General features: G+C 33.9%; 1 protein-coding gene across 1 annotated transcript in view; it reads right to left on the reverse strand.

The window, feature by feature from the left end:
• The window catches only part of HMGCLL1 (3-hydroxymethyl-3-methylglutaryl-CoA lyase like 1), a 147,295-nt gene that overhangs the window by 104,571 nt on the left and 28,763 nt on the right, over positions 1-13,961 (reverse strand). Inside the window, exons 3-4 of the mRNA XM_049653853.1 lie at positions 11,674-11,769; positions 9,559-9,707 (exon numbers count right to left, since the gene is read on the reverse strand). Coding sequence (XP_049509810.1) covers positions 9,559-9,707; positions 11,674-11,769 — 245 coding nt within the window. The remainder of the gene's footprint in view (positions 1-9,558; positions 9,708-11,673; positions 11,770-13,961) is intronic.

Consider the following 13,961-nt stretch of genomic DNA (forward strand, 5'->3'; position numbering starts at 1 on the left):
ACACTATAAATTTTATAACAGGTTTTGGAGTAAAAAAAATATACATATTAAATATATACATATATATTCAATGATTCAATACATACTCATTGATTCTAAAACCATAATCTAATTTCAAAAGTATTAAAATTGAATAAAAGTTGTGTTTTGGAATTAAATAAACAATTCAGTAAGTCAAGTAAGCAGTAAAGAAGACAGAGGGATAAACAGGATAATTCAAGTACAACTTGAAAGTTATGCAGGAAATCATTTCTCTGCTCTTGCAATTACTATAATTATCTTATTTGAATAACCTGTATAAATTTAAACAAGATATGTAGAAAGAAAATGTTCTATAAACCTAACACTTGGAAAAGGTGGCTAAAGATGGAAAAGAACATTTTCGATTCAGATATAATGATTACAGATAAATAAATGAATAATTACTTCATTCTGAACCCAAAATATCTAGATGTGGTTCAATACAAAATCCAAGCCATCCATTTACATGCCATCCCTCTAAATATGAAAAACAATGTAAGAAAAAAAACAACAAATTCAAAACGATATAAAGCAAACCAACCTTTCTTGCATTCTTTACTATCTGGCCGTAACTACCCTTTGGTAACATCACCTGCATTTTCATTCACTCAAGTTTTCCCTCAGACTCCTTCCCAGGCCTAAGGTTTGCCTGGTCTCCATTCTTCACTGCATTTCATCTTCCTATTTTCTATTCCATCCTTGTGAGCCACTTCTCTCACCTATTTACACATGAGGCTACTTTCCCCCCCGAAACAAATGTGATGGTTCTCTACTACGTTCATTAGCTTACTTTAACATCCTATAAGCACAGGTTGGCAAACGAAGACCCATAGGCCAAATCCTGCTCATTAGTCTTTTGCAAGTCAAATTTTATTGGAACAATGCCATGCCTATCTGTTTACCTGTTAACCATGGCTATTTCTGCACCATAAGAGTTGAATAGGAGCACAGAGATTATCTGACCCACGAAACCTAAAATATTATTATCCAGTCTTTTACAGAAAAAGCTTGCTGCTGGTAAAAAGTGAAACATTTTCATGAGTATGAAATGGCCTCCCCCATGATAAAAATAGTCTATATTGTCCGCTTTGAATAGTAGCTAAAATCAATTTCTATAGCAATCTATTAGAGTGGTTCTCAAACTTGCCTGCACAGAATCACCTGGGGAGTTTAAAAGCCAAAACTCTAATGGTTGACACACTCCAGGCCAATTAAATCACAAACCTGAGGAACTAAATTCAATCACCAATAACTCAAAATAATTTCTAAAGTTCCATTTAGAAACTTGCCAAAATTGAAAACCACTGAAACATCAGCAATACTACCTCCCCTTGAATGCCTGATTTATTCCCTTGTAAAAAGTGTTAATACACCAATTTTAGTCTCAAGAATCTCACTACTATGCCCCAGCACTTTTTATCTATTTTCAATTGGCTGGTAGTTCAACTTCTCACAGATCTATCTTGAATCATTTCTATTCTGCTGAAGCCCCAAACTGCAACCTCTCCATTTCTTATTTTATCTCATTTCTTACTTCTGGCTTAATGTCCTTTTTACTGAACTACACCGTTTAGTTCTTTCAGTAATCGTAAAGTTTTGCAGACTATTTTGTCACCAAATAATTTTACTTCACCTTCATTAATGTTTAATACTTTAGTTAGGTATAAAATTCTAGGTGAACAGTCATTCTGCTATTTTGAGCATATTTCACTAGCTCTGGTCTCAGTTTTGCTGACGAGAATTTTGCTATTTAATGGTAATTCTGTTATAGCAATTTTAAAGTAATTTGTTCTCTACTTTTTGGATTCTCTGTTTATATCTAATATTCTGCATTTTACTATGAGAATGTCAGGACTTATACTCCTTTAATATTAACACTGATGTTTTTCCTCAAATCTAGAAAATCCTCAAGGTACTAGTTCATCAAATCTATCTAACATTTACTTTCCCTGCTTTCTCCTTCTGAAAATTCTGTGAGGCACTCTCTCTTAACCTCACTTTGAAAAGTTCTATTACATTTTTCTGTGTTTTATTTTTGCAGTTTCCTTGAATACTACTTCTAGTCACCAATACCCCTTTCAACTGTATGTAATCTGCAGCTGAATGCAATCATTTCCTTTATAAATGTATTTGTCATTTCAAGAATTGTTTCTTTTTGTAAAATCTTCATCATTTTCATAAAGATCTATTATGTTCTTCCTTTGCCTCTGTATTTTAAGGGGTTAATTTAAATTCTTCAGATTGTTCTATTTCCTTCTTTTCTGTTAAAGTTTTCCTGCTTTTTCTTTTTGCTTCTTTCTCTCCTAGGGTAGTTTGTATCGTCATGTGGTTTGTAATTTTTACTGTATCTTTTCATGGTGATTTTAGTTTCTATGGGAGTTTCATGAGACTCTTGAGTTATTCAAGTGTCTCTATAAACAATATATGACTGCCTTTTGTCCTTGCCCAGTGGACATTACCAATTCTTGGACAAATTTCTACCTTAATTTCTTATTTGGGGTTTCCATAATATTCCACAAATTCCATTGACTTTGCATTGGCAAAGAGGAGATTCCAGGCTCCAAGAATCATCACTTTAAAATGCATGTTTTAGTAGAACATCTATCTTAAATCATGTCGACATTAAAATCCCATTTTCGAGCCACTAGGAATTTTATCTGAAATAGATACCTCCAGGTGCTAGTGGCATCAACCTGCATCCTCACCACACTTTCTTTGATGAATCCTGAGGACTTTCTTTTCTGAGTTTAGCTATATGTTTCAAAAATGATTATTTTCATATGTTTGTAATGGGAACAGAAAAGGGAGTCTTTGCATCAGTTCAGTCCCCCATAGTCTCTGTCTTTCATCATTATGCAGATAGATAACTCAAGGAACAACTCCAAGTCTCAGGAACATTACAAATTGGTTTCCTGACACATTGACATGACATATTAAGCTCAGCATGTCAAAAATGATGCTCATTCTTGCTTTCCCTGCATTTGCCATTAAAAAAAATGCAGTCATTTTCAGAGTCTGTCCTGCCAAATCACTTAAAGGTCACCTTTGAGAACATATTCAATAACCCAGATACCCTGGTTCTTCCCTTCCAGCCTCTGTTGCATGTGATGTCTGCTAGTGCCAGTCCAAACATACAGAACAGTCCCTGAGTATTTTCTTCAAGACAGCTGCATACATCTGCCAAGCGCTCTCCTTGCCTCTGGTCTCACACCACTCACTTGTACACTAATACCTATTGACAAAATACGAGGACTACAGCTTAGATCTGATTAGTTTTACACTTCGAAAATCTATAGTGACTTGCCATCGTCTACCAAGTAAACTTGGTATTCAAGTTCAGCAGTTTGTGAAACCTCTTTCTACCCCTCTCCCACTATACACCCTGAAAAACTCCCCTTCCAGTGGAAGTAAGCTCTTTCCTGTTACCTAAATGCTTTTTGAGATTTCTCTTCACTATGCCTTTGCTCTTTGTACATTTCTTACCCTGCCTGAAAAGACCATTATTTCTGATTATGTTTCCCTATATTTACCTATCTTTAATGACTTCATTTTATTGACACCTTCTGCATTAAGTTTCTCCATATAACCCCCGAGAAATTTAATATAGTATTACTTTAAACTTGAATAGGATCTGTCTGTATGTCTCTTAATGTATTTGCCTTTTTTGACAGTTAAATAACAATTTCTATATATACTATTTTCTCAGTCTGCTAGAAACTCTTTGAAGTTTGGCTACTTTTTCATTTTCATATTCCATACATTATCACTAGACAGTACATTATATAAAACATTCAGCATTTCTTAAATGAATTCATGCACAAATTTGTTATTTAAGGTGCCATTTTCATTATTTAATTAGTTTTATATGAAATTCCTGATCTTTACTCTAAATATGTAGCTACATCCAGGCTATTAATGCACTTACTTCTAAATCCTGTAGCTAATGATAGTATATGAGTTCAGACTTAGAACAAAACCTTAAACACTATATAGGATGACAGAATAAAAGAATGGCCAATCATATTGAAGCTAATTGTGCTAACATTAAAGGCATGGTGTTACAATAAATTCTGTGGATGGAAGGGTGAGTTATTTTTATTTGTGCTTGTGAAGGCCATTTATCAATATTGTGCAAAATCATGATAAAAGAGAAACTGAGGCAATCAAGTCTTAACAACTTTATCTGGTGAAACTGAGTCATGAAAAAGCACCTACATTGAGGCCTTACCCAAGGCCTTCCCACTATTATCCTCTGTCCTTTAAAATCATTCTGGCAAAAAGAAACAAAAACGATGAGCCTGGAATAAACGTCACAAATACTTGCAATGGAAACAATCAATGACTGCTATCCTCAGAAGAGAAAAACAATGCCAAGATTGAAGAGGTGACATGTAATGTCAATTAAACATAATTAAGACGTTTAAATGTAGGAGCTGTTTTGATGCAGTCATGCACAGTATGTCTGCCTATAAACAATACAAAATAGCATTCCATTACTAATAAGCCAACCAAAAACAGATTGTGAGAGCCTGCTAAGCACTTAACACTACAGATAATGTAAGAAATAAATACTGTCCCTGGGTCTCAAGGAGCAATTCTGCTAATTCTCTTTTTGCCCTGAAATGCTAATTTCATGAGAAATGACAAAACATGCTCTTCAAAGGCTCTATATGAAGGCTGTTTAGTGATGACTACACAACACAGCTTACACATATTAACTATTGCTGGGTAGGTGTTATTCTGATACACAGCAGTGCCAGATTAATATGTAAGGCTAAAAAAAAGTATACCTTCAAACAAACCATATGTATGACAGAAAATAGCTTTAACAGATGTCTCATTTTTAGAGTTTTATGTACCATGTTTTGGTAAATGAGGTTTTGAATTGCTCTTCAAATTTTTTCTTCCAGGCCAATAGAAAGGCCTCAGTCTAAGATATTGGAAAGGAACTTGGCCAATCAACTGTACACTTGAAAGATGGTGCCATATATGCAAGTGAATTCCCCTGGGGTAGACTGTCCAATGGAAGGTATTTGCTACATTAGTCATGAGAAACATGGTGTATTTAAAACACTGAGACTTAAATAAGGAAACTCACTATCACACTCACCAATATTACTACTACCTTCAAGATCAGCATCAGAATCCATAATAGCATGTTGTATTATGCAGAGGAAAAATAAGAAATACATGTGCAACATAACGTAAATAGTTTGGCTAAGAAACAGGTTGCAAGTTCTTAAATAAGTTTGTGTTCAAAATTATCTCTTAACGGGAAAACCAATGAAAACTGGCCACTTTGAGGGAGAGGAATCTGCACTTACTTCATGACCATTTTATAGGTTAGAAATTATACAGAGCTAAGCAACTCATCAAAAAATAATTAAGCACAAGAATTTCCTAATATTAACATTAATTTCATCGAAGAAATTGGCCACTAATATACATAATACAATTTTATCCAGAAGCTGTTAAACCAGACTGGATTATTATTTCTATGGGATAAGCAGAAAGCAGGTGGTGACGGTCATAGATCAAGAGATGCATAAAATATGCACTTTAGAAAAACAAAAGTGAAAATGACCATTGAGACTATCCCAACATAAAAAGCTTTTTTCATTGTATAGTAAATCATCAACAAAACAAAAAGGCAAACTACCAAATGGGAGAAGGTATATGCAAATGATATAACTGATAAGGAGTTAATATCCAAAATATATAAAGGACTTATACACCTCAACATCAAAAAAAAAATCCAATTAAAAATGGGCAAAACACCTGAATACCTTTATCCAAAGAAGACATACAGATGGCCAAGAGACTCATGAAAAGATGTTCAACATCACTCATTACCATCAGGGAAATGCAAATCAAACCACAAGGAGGTATCACCTCACACCTTTCAGAAGAGCTAGTATGAAAAAGATTTAAAAAATAGAAAGTGTAGATGCTGAAGTGGAAAAAAAAGACCCCTTGTGCACTGTTGGGGGGGAATGTAAATTGAGGGTCACTGGAAAAACAATATGGAGGTTCTTCAATAAATAGAAATTCCATACCATCCAGTCATTCCACTACTGGGTATTTACCCAGAGAAAACAAAAACACTAATATGCAATGTAAACCATTACCACATCCTAAAATGATCTTTGGTTTTTCTGTATCTAAAAGTTATATATGATTGTCTATATTAACTACTAATTTGTCTTTTATTCCTTGTTCTCATTATTTTGCACATTTTTTTCTGGGAATTTGAGGAATCCAGCAGTTACGGTTCATAGTTAAATATTTTTGCATTTTGTAATTTTTTAAAACAAAGTATGGTAATTTTGTTTGGCTTCCAGGAAAAATGGTACAAAACTACCTTCTTTCAACTTTTAGTAGGCTCAACCTTTCAGAGTAATCATGGTTCAGATCATTTGAAGTCATTTTACAGAAGAGACCTAAGATATAATTATGTAAAAAGTTTTGCTTTGATATGCACAACTGCTGACCTTTTGAATTTGTAATGTATATTTCTAAGCCTTTTAGTAGTGAAGTTAATAATGGCTCCTTAGTGATAGTTTCCTTTTTAAAAATAATATTCTCACAAAGAGAGTATGTGATTCTTGTGACCTCATTTAAGGTAGGTCAATACTAAGACAAAAAGGAATAAAACTAAATGTCTCATATATTAGTGCACTACTTCATATCTTGAAGACGTTTCAATTTTGGAAGGATCTTGACAAACCAAGAGATAATAATTTCAGGAAATGCATTGATAAAAATAGAGAAAATCATTACATGTATCACAGACTTTTATTTTCTTTGCCTTTTTAACTTTTTAAAAATTTTGATATTAGAAAAATAACCTAGATATTTTAAACATATGTCATATGAATTACACATTAAAAATGAAGTCCAAAATGTAGACATTTCATTGCTCATTCATATATAATGTATATTCAGTGGTAGTTAGCTGACTTTGCATTTTATGTCAATGATCTGGCATGGTATGTTTTTGCAATGTGTCCCAGATGTTATGTAAAGTTCTGAGCACATATAAAAAATGTGTACACATGCATGTGTATATGTGTGTTACAGGATGGGGGGGATCAAACCACAGCCTTAATAACTTTAATAAAAGCTGCTATTTAGACCATATGAAGGTTTACTATTTTTATTAAAATTTAAATGGTTTTAGTGAGCATTTATAAAATGTGTACTGCCTTATGGCCTTTAAATCTGACAGCTGATGACATAAATTTTCTGGACGGTGATCAAGTACATGTTGACGCAGCTGTTGCCATGTTGCCATAGTAAGATGTTGAGGTGTCTGCTTCAGTTTCAACTAGTTGAACATGATTCTTTTTCTTAACTGAGTACCAATGACCTATGACTTCTAATATTGCGTATCTAAATTCTAGATTGCCAGCAAAAATAAAATCTAATTTAAACTCTATTAACATTTGGGGGAGTAGGAAGATAATTCTCATCTGCACAAAGAGGGAACTCACATACTAAAAGGCCTATTTCTAAAAATGAATACTGTTTCAGAAGATCTAGGAGTTGTGCTCAAAGGAACAAAATCTGCATTGGAAAACACACATTTATTTATTGTATACTTCTGCAGTAAGTCTCTAAGGTACTCTGCTGATGGCATTGGACTGTGAGTCAGTTTTTGTCCATCTTGCACTTTGTACCCTTCTTATTAAGGCCTGGCAAACTTTTTAAGTTATAGCATGGTTAGAAGTTTCTTTATTGGGGTGCCTGGGTGGCTCAGTAGGTTTAGCATCCAACTCCTCATTTCAGATCAGGTCATGATCCCAGGGTGGTGAGATCGAGCCCTATGTCAGGCTCCATGTTGAGTGTGGAGCCTGCTTGAGATTCTCTCTCTCTCACCCCCTAACCCCCTCCCCAACTCACACACACTTTATTAAAAAAAATTTTTTTCTTTACTGATGGGACAATATTAGTTGCTCAAAACTCAGTATTCAAGAGGATTTAAGATTTCTATTAAATATATTACCTATTCTACTTTATAAGAGAAAAACAGATAATAAAGTATGATATTAAACAATTTATGTTTACATCCATCTTCTAACATTAAAAAAACTTCCTATTTGAAGTGCAAGCTGCACATGCACTATACTTTGCACAGTTATGTGTTTTCAAATTTCCAATGAGTGACTTTACTGTAAAATCTATACTCCATATTTAAAGATGCATTAAAATACAGTAGCTTCTTCATTTTTCCCATTCTTTAAAAAGAAAGAGACAAAACAGCTTATATATGTTTGAATTTAGAAACTTGTAATACATGGTTTTGTGGTTATTCACCTTTTTTTTGCCTTAAGAATACACATCCTTTATTTTCTGTCTATGGATACACATTTCTTGGTTTATAAATTTTTCTTGCATGTGCTTTCCATGATGTGTATATTTTAATTACAAAAACAATTTTGTATCTTTAAAAACTCATGCTGAAAACTATTGCTATGGAGAGAGGAAAAATAAGCTAACAAAAGTAAGCAAACCAATAAGACAGTTCCCCATGGTGTGGTCTAATTCTATTTGCTCTCCAAAGGACCTTGGTTGAATTCTAACCCTTTTCTAATGTTGTCACTCAAAATTGGATCCACTTGTCTTTCTCATTAACCACTAAACCTCTCCCTGCCACTACGGATTTTTCTCTCCTCAACTGAAGGAAGTAAACCTGTATCCAAATCTAATTATAGCTATCAGACTTGTCTTATGAATGCTATACGTCTTAATTGATTTCCATGAGAAGACTATCATACCACTATAATTATAAAAAGCAATAGAAAATTAGCTAATGTCTTAGAAACAAATTCCTTCTTAAGTGATCATTTATTATACATTTCATAGAACATGGGTCTGGGAGTAGAGCCTGTTTGCAGTACATGCTCCAACTGCTGGTTCTGGAAGCAGGTAAGAATCAAAGCAGATCTTCTCTCTCTTCCTCTTCCCCATTTACCTTTGCTTTTGGGTCACACAGAGAAAACAGGGAAATCGACTGTTGAAAGGGATGTTGAATGAGGGGAAAGATGGGCCGAATTTCCTGGTGCAGCTTGAAGGTTCAATTTTATGTTTTAAATACTCGATTGAAGGTCTACATAAAATAATTTTGGAACAAAAAGTCATAGGTCTTAAAAATTTTTTAAAGATGTGGAAACCACATTAGAGGGTTCCTTTGCAAATGGTACTACGAGTATACACAAATTGATCAACTCAACAGTAGGCTGAGATGAAAAGATAGTTGCATTTGGGTAAGTGTTAATAAGATGAGTAACAATGTCAGGTTTGCAAAGTCAAGTTGGCCTCTGATCTTGGAGCACTATACCCTCTAGGCTAGATAAACTCTAATAATTATTAACTGGTATTCACGAGACAGATCACTATACAGTGATGGCCTGATCATACAAGGTACAAAAGACACCCTACATATATTATGAATGCTAAAATAATAACTACATAGTTCATATACGAACTTAAACAATAGATAGTAACTAACTAGAATTTGTGGAATTTCATAAATACCCTCGTGCTGGAATATTCATGTGCCTTGCCGACTTAACAACCTCCTCAAACTTTTCCATGCTTTCTTCAATAGAACAGTTAATATTCTTCTTGCTAAAGGATTCAGATGCGGCACCAAAAACTGATATCTCGGTGGCTCCGGCAGCAACCTGAAAAAAGAGAATTAAGGGCAAAAACAATTAACTTAAAATATGTAAATGATAGCAATAGAAGAAATATTAATTACTCAATAAAGGCATACATGTATTCATTAACATTTGCCTTGGAATTCACAATTAGAGTCTTCTCATCTTGCCACATAAGCTCTTTTCAAACTTAAAAGTATTTCGTGATAACAAAATAATTCCCCAAGCTGCAACACTCTATGAATCTATGAATCTATGAAGTACAGAAAACAGTGATGATGTTCCAATTTAATTTCATCTTTCCTAAATTATGTGTAGGTATCAAAAATATTTTAACTGTAATTATGGAAAATACTGGCACCCCAATAAAGCCTTTTAATATCTATGGAAAACATTATTTTTAGACCAATTATTAAAGAGTAGTAAATGCTTTCTGTTCTCCTCTTCCTATAACCTAACAGAAAAATGTTTTCCAATTCATCATTTAGAGTTTGCGCCAAATTTTTTTCCTGTCTCTTAAGCTAGCTTCCATTGTTTCATACCTTGACTGCTACAACATACTCTTCATGTCTAATGTCTTAATCTTCTTGCCTAGTCTTTAAATCCAAAATATTAACCTAATATTTTTCCCTTTTGCCATCTTAAGTCCTTTCCCCAGACTTCTCCAGTGACCTGTTTTCAAATATCACATTTCCTCATTTTCCAGCTGGATTTTTTAAGACTTTCTATTAATGTATCTGTAGCGCTGTGCCTAGATTCTCCTCTCTTTCGGATACCCTATTAACGTATTAAGAAAAAAAAATCTTTTTTTTTTAATCCAACATTTAAAAAACACCAATTGGCTTCCAGTCCTCCACCAAAAATAAATTTTTAACTTCTAAAATCAAAATTCTATTTTAATACTTACTGTGTGCCAGAATTTTAGTACTTTTGTGTGTTCTATCTGTAACCCACAATCTTACCCATTTTACAGACGAGAAAACTGTGGCTCAAAGAGGCTAAATAACTAGCACAAAGTCCCAAAGCTACTATAAGTTATCAAGTCATGCTTTGAGAACAGGCATGCCTCACTCCCAAGCCATGTGTTCCATCCCATTATTTGCCCTTCTAAACTATTGTTGAGGGTGTACTCTCAGTTCTTGTCTTTTTCAAGGTGGAGACATTTGTTACTTTGTTAGGACCAACGACAGCAGTATTTATAATTTCTTAAAATGCCTCTTTCTTTAGAGTAGAATAAAAAACTTACACCAAAATTAACAAAAGAAGAATGGTTTTAACAAAGATACACAACAGGTGATATATCAATGAGCATCCACAACCTCAACTTTATGCAACACAGTCTCAAATACAAAAGTGAAAAATAATAATTAACACCAGAAATAGCTGGTGAAAAACTTTTACGACAAAGCATTTAAGCACAACACCTCAAGCCTTCTTAATATTGCCTTGATTCCTCTTGTATGTGTCATTATCAAAGATTTTTTTTTCACATATAAATTCTTAAATCACATAGGATTGGGAGAAACAAGCCAGAAGGGGAGAATAGGGAAAGTTGTTAGAGGCAGTTGTAAGTAACAGTGGTTAGCTTCACCTACAGGGAGGGAACATCAGCAACAAAAAGCTGATCCAAAAAAGTTGGCAAAAATGATCCACTACAATAACACTAATATCGTACTGAGAAATGTTTAAGTTAAATTCTGTATTCCTTATTTACAAAGGAAACACAAAATATACTTTCGAAAGAACTTCAGCAAAATGGATAACTATTTTTGTGTTTTGATTCCTGAATGGTTAAAATGGAAGGGCCATTTATGTGGAACACTTCAGTCCATACCAATACCATGGAGTTACAGATCACCAGGTATTCGTGTGCATACATTAGCATTTATGCAGGGTAACAAGGGAACCACATTGGATACTGTTTTAACTTTGTAAAGATCCTTAAAACAGCAAGAAGCATTGATTTTAAAATAATTCGCAGCACACTTACAGCACGGTGAAAACCCTGAAGATTAGGAGTAAGGACAGGATATCGAACTCCTGGGTATTGATGAATGCCTTTCATCACTTCAGTGTGATCAGCCATCTGAAATATGTAATAGTTATATACAAATATTTAACTTTAAATATTTTGTCAAGCAAATGTTTCATTTTTCAAGAAGGTTATAATTACTCATGCAATTATATTCTAAAATTAATGTCAGAAATAATAAAGCTCTGTCCAGATTGCTAATGATAAGTAGTTCGTAAGGTCATAAATACATAAAAACTAGATCTGGGTTTAACTTATTCACATAAGAGGATCTGGTTAAATGAGTGATTATGAATAGTCAGCAACTCTCTACTATTTCCACTTGGCTGATCTTTGGTCTCCTGCTTTTATTTCACAGCCCAACCTTCAAATACTCCTGAGACTGGGGAAAATTTTAAAAGCAATATGCCATGCTTTTAACTTCCATGTGAAAATCTCACATCCAGATAATTTTCAGTGTATGAAATTTTACATTATTTAGTAAAAAATTACATATCTTTTAGAATACTTTAACAAGGCTGAAATCATAGTATATATGTTATTTGGCTAGCATGGATGTTTCAGTAAGAGTCATAGTGCTCTCTGAATTATCATCAGATTTACTATTTGTTCTTATAATGCAAACAAATGCATACAATGGAGTAACAAACAGGAAAATTTAACCCATCTCTCCAAGACTTTATTTTTCTATATTTTCTGTGATCCTATAAAAATCAACTTTATAGAATCAAAGTTACTAGTTTGCCACAAAGTCTATTATTTAGCCTCCTAGAGCAAATAACTGATGATCAAATCTCATAACCAGCACATAGACAAATTATCACTGACATACCATGAGCTTTATATAATTCAGAATAAATTATGGCATAAACAATAAATATAAGGAATAATACAGAAACAATGAAAAGTATGAAAAATGAGCATGGGGAAAGCTATAGAAACATACACCAAACCAAAATCTTTACCTTCAATATGGGAATGGATAATGAAAGACTTGTTTTTGACCTATATATCTTGGCTTGTTACAAGTATTTTTAATTTTAAAATGCAGTAAAAATTAATCAAAGTACAAATGCTTTTCTTAATAGAACTACACAGTTTAAATATATTAAATATTACAATATTTACTCCTATTAGCCCCTTAGTCTTACTCTCAGTGAAATGCCAGTGGAATTAAGTAAATGAGTTTTAAATACATTTTAAATTGAAAATTAAATATTTAAGATGCAAAAAAAGTGCCTCCCATTGACTGCCATCCTACCTTATTGACATTTAAGTCTCCAAGTTTCATACAATCCCAGCACATTTACTTCTGTCTAAAACATGATTCTTGCTTACTTATTTCTTAGAGATCACATCCACTGTCTGCCAACCAATAACTGCATTCTTTACAACGACTATCCCCCATGGTCATCTACAGTGCATAAAAGCCAATGCTCTAATTTCATGCTGAGACTATTTGACTTTAAACCAGATGTTTATTAAGCACCTACTGTGTCCAAACCCCTATGCTAGGCCTTGTGGTAAATATAAATACAGGAAAGTAAGGTCCTTGCACTAAATAATTTGCTTTATAGTTGGGGAGATAGCACAGATGCACACACAAACATAACCATTCAAAGGAATATAGTGGTTGCCAGTCAGAGCACAGGTTATAAGATTTCAGAATGGGGAAAGGTTAGTAGGACCTTTAATAGCCTAGGAAAATTTTAAGAGGTATGGAATACAAACTGCAGAACATGACTACAGCATATTAAAATTTAAAAAGATATGGCCACAACAGTATTTCTAATTCCACATGCTCTTCCAGAAGTTCAACAATTCCTATCAATAGGTGAACTATATTTACTTCCCACTTGAACCTGGGCAGATTTGTGATTACTCCAAGCAATAGAATATAGCAGAAATAATAATATGTGACTTCAGAGCCTAGGTCATAGAAAAGTACACAGCTTCCATATGGCTTTCTCTTTGGGGGAAGCCACTGTGGGGAAATCAGCTAACAGGCTGTGAAAAAAAAAAAAATTAGCTCATGCAGAGAGGCCATGTGTGGCAGCTAATGTGGAAAGTAACATGTGAAAAGAAACTAAGGCCCCCAGACAACAACCAGCATCACCCCTAAATTTGTGACTGAAGAAGCATTCAGATGACCTTAGCCTCCAGCATTCAAGTCACTCACATGAAGCCCCAGACCTTGTGGAACAAACAAGGTGTCCTCCTGGGCCCACCCTCAGATTTCATGAGCA

Source organism: Panthera uncia (assembly GCF_023721935.1).
Source record: "Panthera uncia isolate 11264 chromosome B2 unlocalized genomic scaffold, Puncia_PCG_1.0 HiC_scaffold_24, whole genome shotgun sequence".
NCBI lineage: Eukaryota > Metazoa > Chordata > Mammalia > Carnivora > Felidae > Panthera > Panthera uncia.